Genomic DNA, 12,336 nt, shown 5'->3' with positions numbered 1-12,336 from the left:
CAGATTGTTTTAATTTAAATGAAGGTTTGTGTTCTGACTCCTAAAGATACTGTGCTGTGTGTGACATATATGGGACGAAACAGATCTAAGAGTCATTTAACACACCAAACAATCAATATAATTGCTAATATGCGATTATCAGACCAAACTGCGTAGATGTGGGCAGGGGTCAGCGGTGAGTTTGTGTCCAGGGCCCGTGGCCGTTATAACCCGTCCATGGCTCACACTGTGAGAGTTTTCCTCAAGTTATGTCCTCAGACCCACCTTGGCGGAGCTCCTCTTGTCCGGCTTGGCGTAGTGTGCGGCGTAGGTGCAGGGTCCCAGGGTTCGGTAGCTGGGGTTGGAGAAGCAGCGGCCTACAGAGCTGTTACTGGGAGAGGAGTCTGCAGAGGAGAGCAGGCCTGTGCACTGCAGCCCTGCTGTCACCACACAACATCAGTTCAACATGACCGCCATAACACACACACACACACACACACACACACACACAGTACACCCGACACAAGCCATCTGAGTACTGACAGCGACGCCGTCACCCCGAGCTGTAAAATAAACTGAAGGAACTCCAAGTGGAACCAGGAGGAGGAGGAGGAGGAGGTTAACAATCACACAGCGAGATCAATCGACTGACTCACCTACAATCAGGTTTGGATAAATGATTAATCGTTTAAAGTGGGAGAATTTTCTTTTTTTTCTGTTTCATATCATTAAATGAAAAAAATTATATCTTTTGTCTGCTGGGAGGCAAAACAAACAGTTGGAAGATGCTTTGAGGATTTTTTTGACATTTAAACGATTAATCAGAAAAGCAATCAGCCCAGTCCCACTTTAGGTTTTTCATTCTGCCTGGATGTGCGAAGAAACCTGGAACAAAAAGGCGGAGAAGCGGCGAGAGAGGCAGACGTCTTACCGGAGAGGGAGTAGTCGGTGGAGTTGATGTGCAGGGCGGGCGTGTAGGTGACGCTCGGCACGTTGTGGCCTTTCTCTCTCTGCCGGTAGCGGAACCAGATCACCAGACTGAGCATGGCCATGATGAGCAGCAGCAGGAAGATGATGCCCAGGACGGCGCCGGCTGACTGCCGCTCTGACGCCAGGGCGGGGCTGATCTTGGTGTAGGGGTTCAGTTCCTCCATCATCAGAGCCGCTGAGGAGGACAAATATTTTAGTCTTCTGTGCTGAAGACTTCAGGGCACATACTGCAGCATCTTCTGTCTAAAGTTTCAAAATAAAAGCTCCGGCATTTTTTTCTGCTTTTCCTTGAATGTGCTGCTCCTGTCATCCCTTAATTTTGGTATTTTTCCTTAAACCAAGTAAAATGTATATTATATACCATAGAGAACATATACCTGTTGGTTATTGTCAACTTGTGAGTCAGTACACATCTCTGTGTATGTTTGGCCTAAAGGAACTGGTCTGCCCAGACTGAAATACACTATGTGGACAAAAGTATTGGGACACCTGAGCATCACACCAACAGGGACTTTAATGACGCCTCATTGTAAACACACAGACAGCTTTGCAGCTCTAACAGCTTCCACTCTTCTGTGAAGGCTTTCCACAACATGTTGGAGTGTTTCTGTGGGAATTTGTGCCCATTCATGCAGTAGAGCATTTGTGAGGTCACACACTGATGTTGGACCAAAAGGCCTGGCTCACAATCTCCATTCCAGTTCATCCCAAAGGTGTTGGATGGGGTTGAGGTCAGGGCTCTGTGTGGGCCAGTCAAGTTCTTCCACACCAAACTCATCCAACCATGTCTTTATGTGTGTCCCAATACTTTTGTCTAGAAGTACTATGAAACACTATGTCTCTATACTATTGGACCACCTGCCATGAAAGTTTTCACAACTTTGTAAAAAAGTTCAGTCAGATAAAAAATGTTCTGACTAATTGTGAAATGAATGATGTTAGTCCATCTGGCATCTTTGTTCCTTCATCTTTTAGAAACACTTTCACTCTGTGATGCAGATTTCTGTATCTGAGTCTTCTTTTTCATCTTTAAAAAACACATATGAGTGCATTCCCCTGTCATCCCATTTTCTGTTTGATTCATTTGATCTAAAGCAGCAGACAGAAGCAGCTTCAAACACTCGTCATCAGGCTGCATTACCCTGACACGAGTCCTCACCCTGGTCGCAGCGGATGCCTTTGAAGCCGATGCTGCAGTAGCAGGTCCCCGTCACGTAGTCGCACGTGGCGTTGTTCATGCACTCACACAGCTGCTGGCAGCCGTACCCAAACGTCCCCGCAGGACACTCTGGACACGGGAGCACAGATTTAATGCGTCTCACAGGTGGACACAGTGAAGCACAGCTGACACATGTGAACTCTGGACTCTGTGGGTCGACTCTCTTCGGCCTTGTTTGCATTAAACTACACTGAATATAAATGAAAGGAATGCACTGACAACGGAACACCAAAAGACTGAAGACGTGGAGCCACTCACTGAGCTCACAGCTCTGCCCGATGAAGCCCGTCCTGCAGGAGCACTGCCCGGTGATGTGGTCGCAGTCCGCCCCGTTCTGACAGCGGCACACCTCAGCACACTGAGAGCCGTAGAAACCCGTAGGACAGCCTGCAGACGAACAAACGCTGCGTCAACATCAGCTGTTTTCTCTTCAAACTCACAACCTGAGAGATGATCCACAAATCCTCAGATGTGTCGGAAGCAGCTTTTCTGGGACTGGCTGATCCGTTATGTCACAGTGGAACCAACGTGGATCAGCTCTGCAGATTGAACCAAACCCAGTCTGCTCAGAGGACCTGAAGACGCTCTGGATGTGTTTCTTTGTCTTTTGTCCTCTTTGTTTCTACTGATGCAGCAACATCTCAGCTGCAGATTCCAGCAAATCAGGAAACAAGTTGTTCACACATGTTGTAAACGAGCTCAGAAACAGGCTGAACTTCTGTGGAGGAGATGAGTTCAAACTTCTAAACTCTCACCACAAATGTCTGTTGTCAGCATCCATTAGATGTTGGAACACATTTTGACCTTTTATGCTTATACATATTTATTTTTATTTATCTATTTTTTTCAGGCCACACGCAGTCAGCAAACTCTGACGACATCACATCTGGACATTAATGGATGAAACACCAAAAATATGGCTTCATGCTTTTGTTTCCTGAGACAAAGATTCTCAGAAGGAAAAGAGACGCTACTTAATTATTGTCAAACACAATCTGATTGGTGCGACTGAACTGAATATCTAAGAGATGAAGGAAAGGAGCAGGAAGGGAGGAAAGGAAGGATTTTATGGAGGTGAAGGAACAAATGACATGTAGTTCTCTTATCTGCCACCAGGTGGAGGTGTAGGTATGAGATACTGAAAGCAGAATGACTCTTTCTCTTATTAGGTCTGCGTGTATGTGTGTGTGTGTGTGTGTGTGGTGTGTGCGCACGCGTGTGTGTGCACGTGTGGTGTGTGTGTGACACTTACGCTGAGTGCAGTAGAGTCCCGTCCATCCAGGGCTGCAGTTGCACTCGCCGTCTGTCGCGCTGCACTGAGCTCCGTTGTGACAGTTACATGTGTGGATGCAGTCTGGACCCCACGAGCCCTGAGGACACGCTGCCAACACACACACACACACACACACACACACACACACACACAGTTAGGGAAAGAGACAGAAAGATGAACAAATGAACACACAGAGCCTCCTCTCAAACAGGCCCCTGAAGTGAAGGACTGATGGTCGTGTCTCCGTTCAGTGTAAGATGGATAATTAACGCCAGAGCCAATGGAGTGATTGCTTTTAAGTTTTTCCTCCAGTTGTCTCTGATTGGTTCAAGGCCACCCTGAGTGTAACGAGGGAGCAGCAGAGCGCAGAGGAAATTCATGTCAGTTGGCTCTTCTTTGTAAAACAAAGAATGAAGGTTGGCGGTGGGGGAAGAGGAAGTGGAAGAGGAAGAGGAAGAGGAACAGGAAGTGATTGTCGCGCCTCACGTTTGGAGCAGTCCTCGCCGATCCACCCGGGGAAGCACTGACACGAGCCGTCGATGGGGTTGCAGGTGCTGTTGTTGGTGCACAAACACGTCTCAGCGCAGCCTTTACCAAACTTCCCGCTGGGACACACTGAGACAGACACACACACACACACACACACGCACACACACACACACACACACACACACACACACACACACACAGTTACTCCATTCACAATCTTATGTACAAGTAATTGCATTCAAGTATACTAAAAGTACTCATCCCAAATGTCCTATTTCAGCTTGTGAATTTCCCCCTTGGAGCCCTGAGTCTTCCAGTCTTCTCTTTACCCACGAAAAACCCATTTGATGATTAGAGTTTGTATTAATGTGCATAGTAACTAGAAACTAAAGCAGAAAATGGAAATACTCATAATCTGTACAAGTACCTCAAAAGTACAGTGCTTGAAAGTTTATGGAATGAGTCAGCTCGAAATATTAAAAGCAGCTGGAGGGAGTTTTTCCACAAAGTTAGTTTGTTTTCCAGTTAATCATTTCAGCGCGCTGCTCTTCCTGTTGCTCGGGGATGTAATATTTCTACTTTTTCTACATTCAGATTTCACTAAATGCGGTTACACCGATAAAATATTGAGACAGATACTCTCGTGTCTGACAAGCCTGATAATATATTAATGAGCTCTGGGGTTTTTGTGATTATTTCGAATTCACATGAGACGACTGTGAGTATATGTAACTGTGGTTAACTGAATTTTTGCCTTCATTAAGTTAAAAGTGTAAAACTTAATAAACAGGAAGCCCACAGTGTTATTCCCCGGACAGGACAAGAAGAGGACGTCACGTTGCATTTTAATCAGCTCAGAGTGTAAAAGTCAGAAATGCTTACGAGCACCAAACTTTGAGGTGTTTAACGAGCGTTTGCATCACAGGGACAACATGTGCTTCAGGTTATCCTCACAGAACTTCACAGCTCTATTTCAGTTTCATGAACTCCTCTTTCCTAATGCCAGATAAGATAAATACATTATATATGTATGAGCTACGCAGACATTCATTGCTTTTACACGACTCCTCTGCACCGATTTGCATTTTACTACATTTTCCACCTGTTGCATAAAATCTATTGTCTTCATTAATAGGTTCTCCCTGTCTGTGCTGATAATAGCCATTAGCCAGGAGTGAATATTGTTTCACTGAAAGAATAAAACCCAGAAGGGGGTTCTTATCTGTGACTACAAGTGCAATAAAGATCATTATGAATCCTTTAATGAAGTCCACTTCTCCACTTATGTAACACTTACCAATGTCTGACTAGCGTCTGTAAAGTTTGGATCAAAGTGTGACCAGGACGTATGAATAAAAAGAGTTTAATGGAAATAATTAGCAGGACGGGGACTGTTCAGCAGCTCCCCGAGGATCTTCTCTTAACTTTTATTAATTCATTTTTTAGCTGCTTTGCTAGCAGTGATGTTACCCGGTCGGTACAGAACTTTGGTCCAGAGTGAAGTATCTGGATAACTATTGGAGGGACAAACAAGAAGGTCAAGTACAACAAAGTACTTCGCCAGCCACGGCCATGACAAGACTGATGATCAGCTATTATCTTGGACGCTCTGACCACTGATAGGTTGGATCAGGTGGTGGGAGATGTTGCCAGACAGACCTGCTAACGTGTGCTGAGAGTGAACTGGGAAAGTCTGGCGGAGGCCTCCATCAGTGTGGTCTCCAGCTCCTGACGCCAGGAGGCCAGAAAAGCTCCAACCTCTGCAGCTGCTGAGGCAAAAACGTGAGTGTGTGAGGCCTTCGGGGAGGACCTTAATGAAGTTCTGGCAAATCCTCTCAGCAGGGCTTTACCCAGGCCAAACTCATGCTCCACGGGCCTCCAAAAATATGCAAGCCAGTTTATTTGTCCAGTGAGCTGCTTTCACTGCAATCAGCAAGTGAGCACCATCATCCAAGTCCATTCAGTTCTCTCAACACGTCCAGCCACCTTCTTTAGAAGCCCTGAAACGGTCAGTCACTCCTCAGAAAGCTCACATTATCAGTCTGCAGTGATGACCAAAGCAGCACTGTCCTTTGCTGTTGACCTTTAACGTGGCCAGAAACAACAGAATTGTGATTTAGTTTCAGGAACAATTTGGACCTTAATGTAGCTAGAAAAAACACTGAAATGATTAAATATATAAAGAACAATAGAAGGAGGATATCTGGAATAATTAGAAGTTCGATTCAAATCAAAGAAAGCTCCCACACAGAGCCATATATTGAATATAATTTATTATTCTTTGAGTGATCGGTGCACAATAATCACAGCACAGCAGTAAAGGCTTTCCTGAAGAGCAGCACTTCTGATTATATTAATGTTTTGTTAGGGTGAGATTCACTTTATGTTTCATTCAGGTGAAGGCCCAGCCATCAAAAGAGTCTGATATTTGAAAGAATTCAATTAAGGAATCCTAATACGGTTTGGCTGTCTGAGGCTGAGTGTGTGGATGTACGGCGAGTTGGCTTCTGGTTCGTCGAGATTTACAGATAACACCGAGTACACCGCAAGCTTCCTGAGAGGACGTTTCTGTTGTGTAAACCTGCTCGATAAAGCAACGTGGCTTCTTCATTTAGTCTCCGTTAACTCTTACACACAGTGAGGCGGTTTCTCCTGCAGACCCTTTGAGGGGTCGCCTGACGACAACACCAATAACTCGGACAAAAGGGTATCAAACATGGAGGGAGCAGGGAAGGAAGCGCGACTGGCTCTTCAGGCCATTAAAAGCCTCCGTGCTGGACGTGTGATTTATCGAGGCTCGCTCGGTTATCTACGGACCTGCTCAAAGATGCAGCGGCCAGCAGAATGGTTAATGTAGGACAGGGCATAGCTAAGGCCGTCTTCATGTTTAATGATGATGAATATTTCACAGCACACTCCTCCACTGTCTCTATTTAAAATTCAACTTGGCAACGAACCTTGGACCAACTGCCTTCATAGGAGAATTAACACCTGTTTAACCTGCAGAGGAGCTAAACCATCCTGAAATAATGATGTACGGGAGGAACCGACAAAAAGAGTATTCAGATAAAATGAAGAGGTAGGAAAAGTTGTTAAAGGGGACGCAGAACGAGCTCAAGGTTTTGATTTTTTTTCCCTTTCATCACCTTCATTTTTTAATGAAATGTTGAAATCCAAGGGCTTTGCTTTGTATGCAGGCTTCAATCCTAACCTCGAGTTAAAAAGAGATGCCAGGGTCTCACGACAAAGAGGTTCTGTAAACGAAGATGTCAAGAGGCTGACTTCTGTGGGTTCAGTCCCGCTGCCAAATAACCCGCCGGTTGGTTAGGAAACAGGGCTCCTGAAGGCTTTGGCTGCCAAACGTGAAAGACAGTGATTACGAAATACTGTCAAATTACATGTGAAGAATTTGCTGAGAGTTTGGGCCAAAGCTCCAAAACTGAACTAAAAACAGCATATTAGTGTCAGCTCACACGCTGCATGCAAAAAGGCGACCTCAGTGTAACAGCGTGCAGCTTTGAGCATCCAGGACCTCGATCCTGGCTGATTTCTGGCTGGGTGGCGCCTCAAATGGCGCCGTGTGTTCTCTGGACTGACCAAAAGAACCTTCTGTTCATCGGGAAAGCCAAGAGACTTGGTGGAGGAGGCACAGAGGCAGGAACCAGGACCAGCACCCATCAGACTGCCTATAGAACTGATTCAGCATAGCCCAGGTTCTTCAGAGAGGATTCTCCTTCTCTATGGCTGGACTTCATCAGCCAGGGGTTCTTGTGACCAACCATGATGTAAGTGGTGTAAAAATGGTGACACCTCGGTCTCGGTGGAATCTGCACATTTTATTCCCGTAGCCGAGCTGCCCACTGTGAAGCTGATGGCAGAGATAATGAAGAGGGAGGAGATCAGAATCCGCGGGTTAACGAGACCACGACCCAGCTGAACCCCGTGTCAGTCAGGAGCTGGAGAGGTTTTAGGCTGTTCTACCTCAGACCGTCAGCCTGGTTCAGTAGAATGTGCACACACTCATGAACTGTCCTCTTTGCAGTGTTACTTTGGTTTTTGAGTCCTGACTCTTTCCAGAACGACAAGCTGAATTCGCAGTTCCACCCGACACGAGGAGAAAAGGTGTGAAACAGGTTCGAGCGACACCAGATGCTGCTGTCGGACGCGTCCCTCGGGCTCCCTGACCGGCTCTGAGGACGCTCAGGGAGGCTTGTGTCGGGTTCATCGGTCCCTTCAGGGCGGCATGTGGTCTGAAGGCAGGAGGGGTGAACAACATAGGAACAGCCCGACAAAACGCTTTCATTTGACTGTTTTTCTTTATCATCTGTCTCTCACAAGACTCCAACTTTATTAAAGCTCAATACTAAGTCGCCGGATTACCCCATTAAAACTCTGTGATGCAGAAACTATTTTCATGCAGCTTTTTCACTCCAACAGCATACCACACTTCACTGCAGTTTCACTTCTGCACACTTCGACCACACAAACTTTGAGTCATCTGGAAGGCTTTATTCTGTTAAAGATTTCGTATGAATGAAGAATTCCTTATTGCAAACACACAAAACTGCCCAACAAAAACCAGCCGTTTGTCCTCAGAGGCAGAGCTGTCGGATCTTTTTGGAACAAAGGACCGAAGAAACTGACCTTGATTGCAGAGGGAGCCGAAGAAGCCGGAGAGACATTCACAATGGCCGGTGATGTGGTGACACGCCCCGTCGCTATGGATACACTGAGGACATGACTGGCTGCAGCGATGGCCGTAGAAACCAGGTGAACATGCTGCAGACACACACACTACTGTTGGAAGGATGTTGGTGAACAGTGTGTGTGTGTGTGTGTGTGTGTGTGTGTGTGTGAGTGTGTGTGCGTGTGTGATAAATCCAATTTCGAGTCTAAAGGAAACTTCCTGATTAGTTCTCTGATTAGATCTTTGATCAGTTTAATTACAGATTTCATGGTCCACGTAGTCCCAATTTAAGCTACATTTTCAAACTCTGCAAACATGAAGGCTTAATGTTGTCCATGTCCACCATACCTATAATATGTACACTATGTGGACAGAAGTATTGGGACATCCTCTCTCTATGGGGCTGTTTCTCGGCCCCTGACTTCCAGTGAAGGGAAATCTTAATGCTTCAGCACACCAAGACATTTTGGACAATGCTATGCTTCCAACTTTGTGGCAACAGTTTGTTGAAGGCCCTTTTCTATTCCAGCATGACTGTGCCCCAGTGCACAAAGCAAAGCTCCATAAAGACATGGTTGGATGAGTTTGGTGTGGAAGAACTTGACTGGCCCACACAGAGTCCTGACCTCAACCCCATCCAACACCTTTGGGATGAACTGGAACGGAGATTGTGAGCCAGGCCTTTTGGTCCAACATCAGTGTGTGACCTCACAAATGCTCTACTGCATGAATGGGCACAAATTCCCACAGAAACACTCCAACATGTTGTGGAAAGCCTTCACAGAAGAGTGGAAGCTGTTAGAGCTGCAAAGCTGTCTGAGTGTTTACAACGAGACGCCAATACTTCTGTCTATATAATGTATCTGTGTGTGTGTGTGTGTGCCCCCTGCCTGCTGTCTCCTCTCTGGGGTCAACCTGTTGGCTGTGTTAGCTCTGCTTTGTTTTCCTCTCGCCACTGATCCTCCCTCATACGTCTTCCTGAGGCCTTTAATTTGCTTTAATTGATGTTCCTCTAAGTGGTGAGACAAGCTGGTGCAGCCTGGTCTACTGCTTCTCTCACGCTACAGGATTTTCCTAATTAAGATAATTGCCTAAACTGTGAACCGAGAGCCCTTAAATTTATCACCCTGCTGCAGGGAGAAGCAGAGTAAAAGCTGGTGTGTGTTACATATCAACACTCCTCGGATTCACCAGGCAAGCAGCTGACTTTACTTCAAGCGCAGTACAGTACATGTACAGTACACGTACAGTACATGTACAGTACACGTACAGTACACGTACAGTACACGTACAGTACACGTACAGTATTTGATTTACAGTTCTGTCCAATCAGACTGTAAAATAAAAACCGTGTTACTCCTGACTGGACGAGGACACTTTTGACTGGGTTCTCGCTGGTTTGGATTCAGATTTCTGGAAACATCCAAATTCTGCTTCACTGTTCACCAAAATGTCAAAAATCTGAATAAAAGACGTGCAGCTGCAGGATGCTTCACTTCATCATAACTTCAGAGTTGTTCACAGATTTCAAGGGCAATAACTGAGTGTTATTAGGTTTAGCTCAGCTTTTACGTAAAGGGCACCACAGCCATAACTCAGTCACCACCTGCTTGCTGTTTTAGTGGCATGAAATGAACGTCTGTGTGCAGCCTGAGGACGAGATGAGCAGCTCAGTATATGAAATCTTCAGTAAATGGCCCCTTTACATCAAATGCTGAAGGTCCCGATTCAGTTCGCAAGCTGGCTGGATTTAAATGGTGATTTGAATCGAGTTTAAGAGAGTTTCTGACCAATTTAGCAATTATACTTTTTATTAAAGTCAGGAAAAAAGAAGACAAAAGATGGATGTAAACAATTCAGCTTTCAAACTTTTATAAAAAGGGAGTTTTGCAAATGTTTTATGAGGTGGGAAATACATTCAACACATACTTTAGACCTCCAGGATACACACAGAGAGTTTTGGTGAGTAGAAGTGAATGCAAACAGAAATGTTTTTTACAGGAAACCTCCACAGGGCGTCAGGTGCTCAGTGTCCACCCCCTGAAACAATCAGAACTGTCTTCTAATGCAGTCATTTTTCAAACTGAGCTCTTATAAAGCTTTGGATTTGGATTCCTCCAACACACACTGTGAGTATGTGTGTGTGTGTGTGTGTGTGTGTGTGTGTGTGTGTGTTGTCAGGTGTTGATGTACTTCGCCTGCAGTTGGTGCCCCGGTAGCCCGGAGCACACACACAGGTGCCGTCCTCTGGAGAGCAGGAGCCTCCGTTCTCACAGGTGCAGCTGTAGGAGCAGTTCGGTCCCCAGCGTCCCTCCTCACACACACTGTCACAGTGGACACCTGCACAAAACACACACACACACACACACACACATTTTTAGCCTGTGCTAAAGCTTTGTTCTTAGTTACGCAGCTCTTAAATGAGTTTCAGATGTGCCACTTAAAGCTGAGAAAAGAGAATGATGCAAAAACGTGTGGGTGAGGGAACAGCAGAGGAGGGAGACACACAGAGAGACAAGTCCTGCACACTCATCTCCCCGCTAAGAAATAAGGCTGGTGATAATCTCTATTGTTTTTTATTTTCATCAGCAAAAAAACCATAACTGACGCCGAATGTATCAGCTAACAAATACTGAGCGCACCGCAGCCTCGTACGTCTTCCTCCTCTGTGCCACAGAGCTGCACTGTTAGCCATGCACACGCACACACACACGCGCACACACACACACACACACACAGTGGATGACTCTCATTCTGTCCCACACACACACGGCCTGCTGCCACAAAGACTCACTAGCGCATATGGATTCATCCACCGCTGAAAATAGTTCCCAACAAATGAACTGTGAGCAGCTGTTTAAAAATGAAACTCTGTACACGACAGGGACAAAAGTATTGGGACACCTGACCAATACTATACTTTTGTCTAGTGTCTATACTATGCTATTGTCTTATGTCTATTTTTGAGCTTAAAGAGATTAAAATTGTACATCTTCAACAGGAAACAATGGACTTACAGCTGAGAGCCTCAGACAGGAAGTCAGACAGTATAAACAGATTTGGTCTTTTCATGGCATTTTGTTGACAATAAGACAAATCCAGAAAGTCAGCATCCTGATTGTTTTATCACAGGACTGTGGAGCTTCACACTGTGCAACCTGGATACAACAAATGTCCCATCAAATTTAATTTTGTCCAACACTTTCTTTTACGTGCAAATACCTCAGCTGCACTTTGTGTTTAGTGCTGACTAGCAAACGTCAGCATGCTAACACGCTAAGCTGTCATGGTGGACACACTGACGTTACCTGGCTAACATCAACATGGAGGTCACTGCATGTTAACACGACTGCAGACTCTTGTGAAGCCTCCATGTTTTACAGTCTGCAGCTTCTCTGCAGCAACAGGTGTGAGGTCCATCACAAGCTTCAGGTGATGAAGCTCTCAGTCAGTCGCCACAGATATGAAGTGAGTCTGCCACGTGCTAAATCCAGTTTGTTATTAAAACATAATGAAACGAGGTTCTGCAGTCCACGAGGTTTTGGCTGTTAGATTGATAGTGTAGCTCAGATACGTACTGACACTTTAGAGTTGGAAAGTGAACACCATCCATCAACACTATTGTCCATGCTGTTATATGCCAATCGGCTGCATGAAAGTTAAAAAACGTCTTTGGAATATACTTTAGGACAAAAAAAC

At 45.5% G+C, this 12,336-nt stretch overlaps 1 protein-coding gene across 3 annotated transcripts in view; it reads right to left on the bottom strand.

The window, feature by feature from the left end:
* The window catches only part of LOC124063335 (multiple epidermal growth factor-like domains protein 11), a 94,613-nt gene that overhangs the window by 5,433 nt on the left and 76,844 nt on the right, over positions 1 to 12,336 (bottom strand). For 2 of the 3 annotated variants that reach the window (XM_046396895.1, XM_046396904.1), the window contains exons 15-22: positions 10,831 to 10,977; positions 8,595 to 8,729; positions 3,948 to 4,076; positions 3,441 to 3,569; positions 2,447 to 2,575; positions 2,129 to 2,257; positions 911 to 1,144; positions 265 to 416 (exon numbers count right to left, since the gene is read on the bottom strand). In XM_046396895.1, the coding sequence (XP_046252851.1) occupies positions 265 to 416; positions 911 to 1,144; positions 2,129 to 2,257; positions 2,447 to 2,575; positions 3,441 to 3,569; positions 3,948 to 4,076; positions 8,595 to 8,729; positions 10,831 to 10,977 (1,184 nt within the window). The remainder of the gene's footprint in view (positions 1 to 264; positions 417 to 910; positions 1,145 to 2,128; positions 2,258 to 2,446; positions 2,576 to 3,440; positions 3,570 to 3,947; positions 4,077 to 8,594; positions 8,730 to 10,830; positions 10,978 to 12,336) is intronic. The other variant, XM_046396912.1, reaches the window with a different exon arrangement.

The sequence above is a fragment of the Scatophagus argus genome, chromosome 1 (assembly GCF_020382885.2).
Source record: "Scatophagus argus isolate fScaArg1 chromosome 1, fScaArg1.pri, whole genome shotgun sequence".
NCBI lineage: Eukaryota > Metazoa > Chordata > Actinopteri > Scatophagidae > Scatophagus > Scatophagus argus.
Note: the sequence above shows the minus strand (reverse complement) of the source record. Positions and strands in the feature narration are given on the sequence as shown.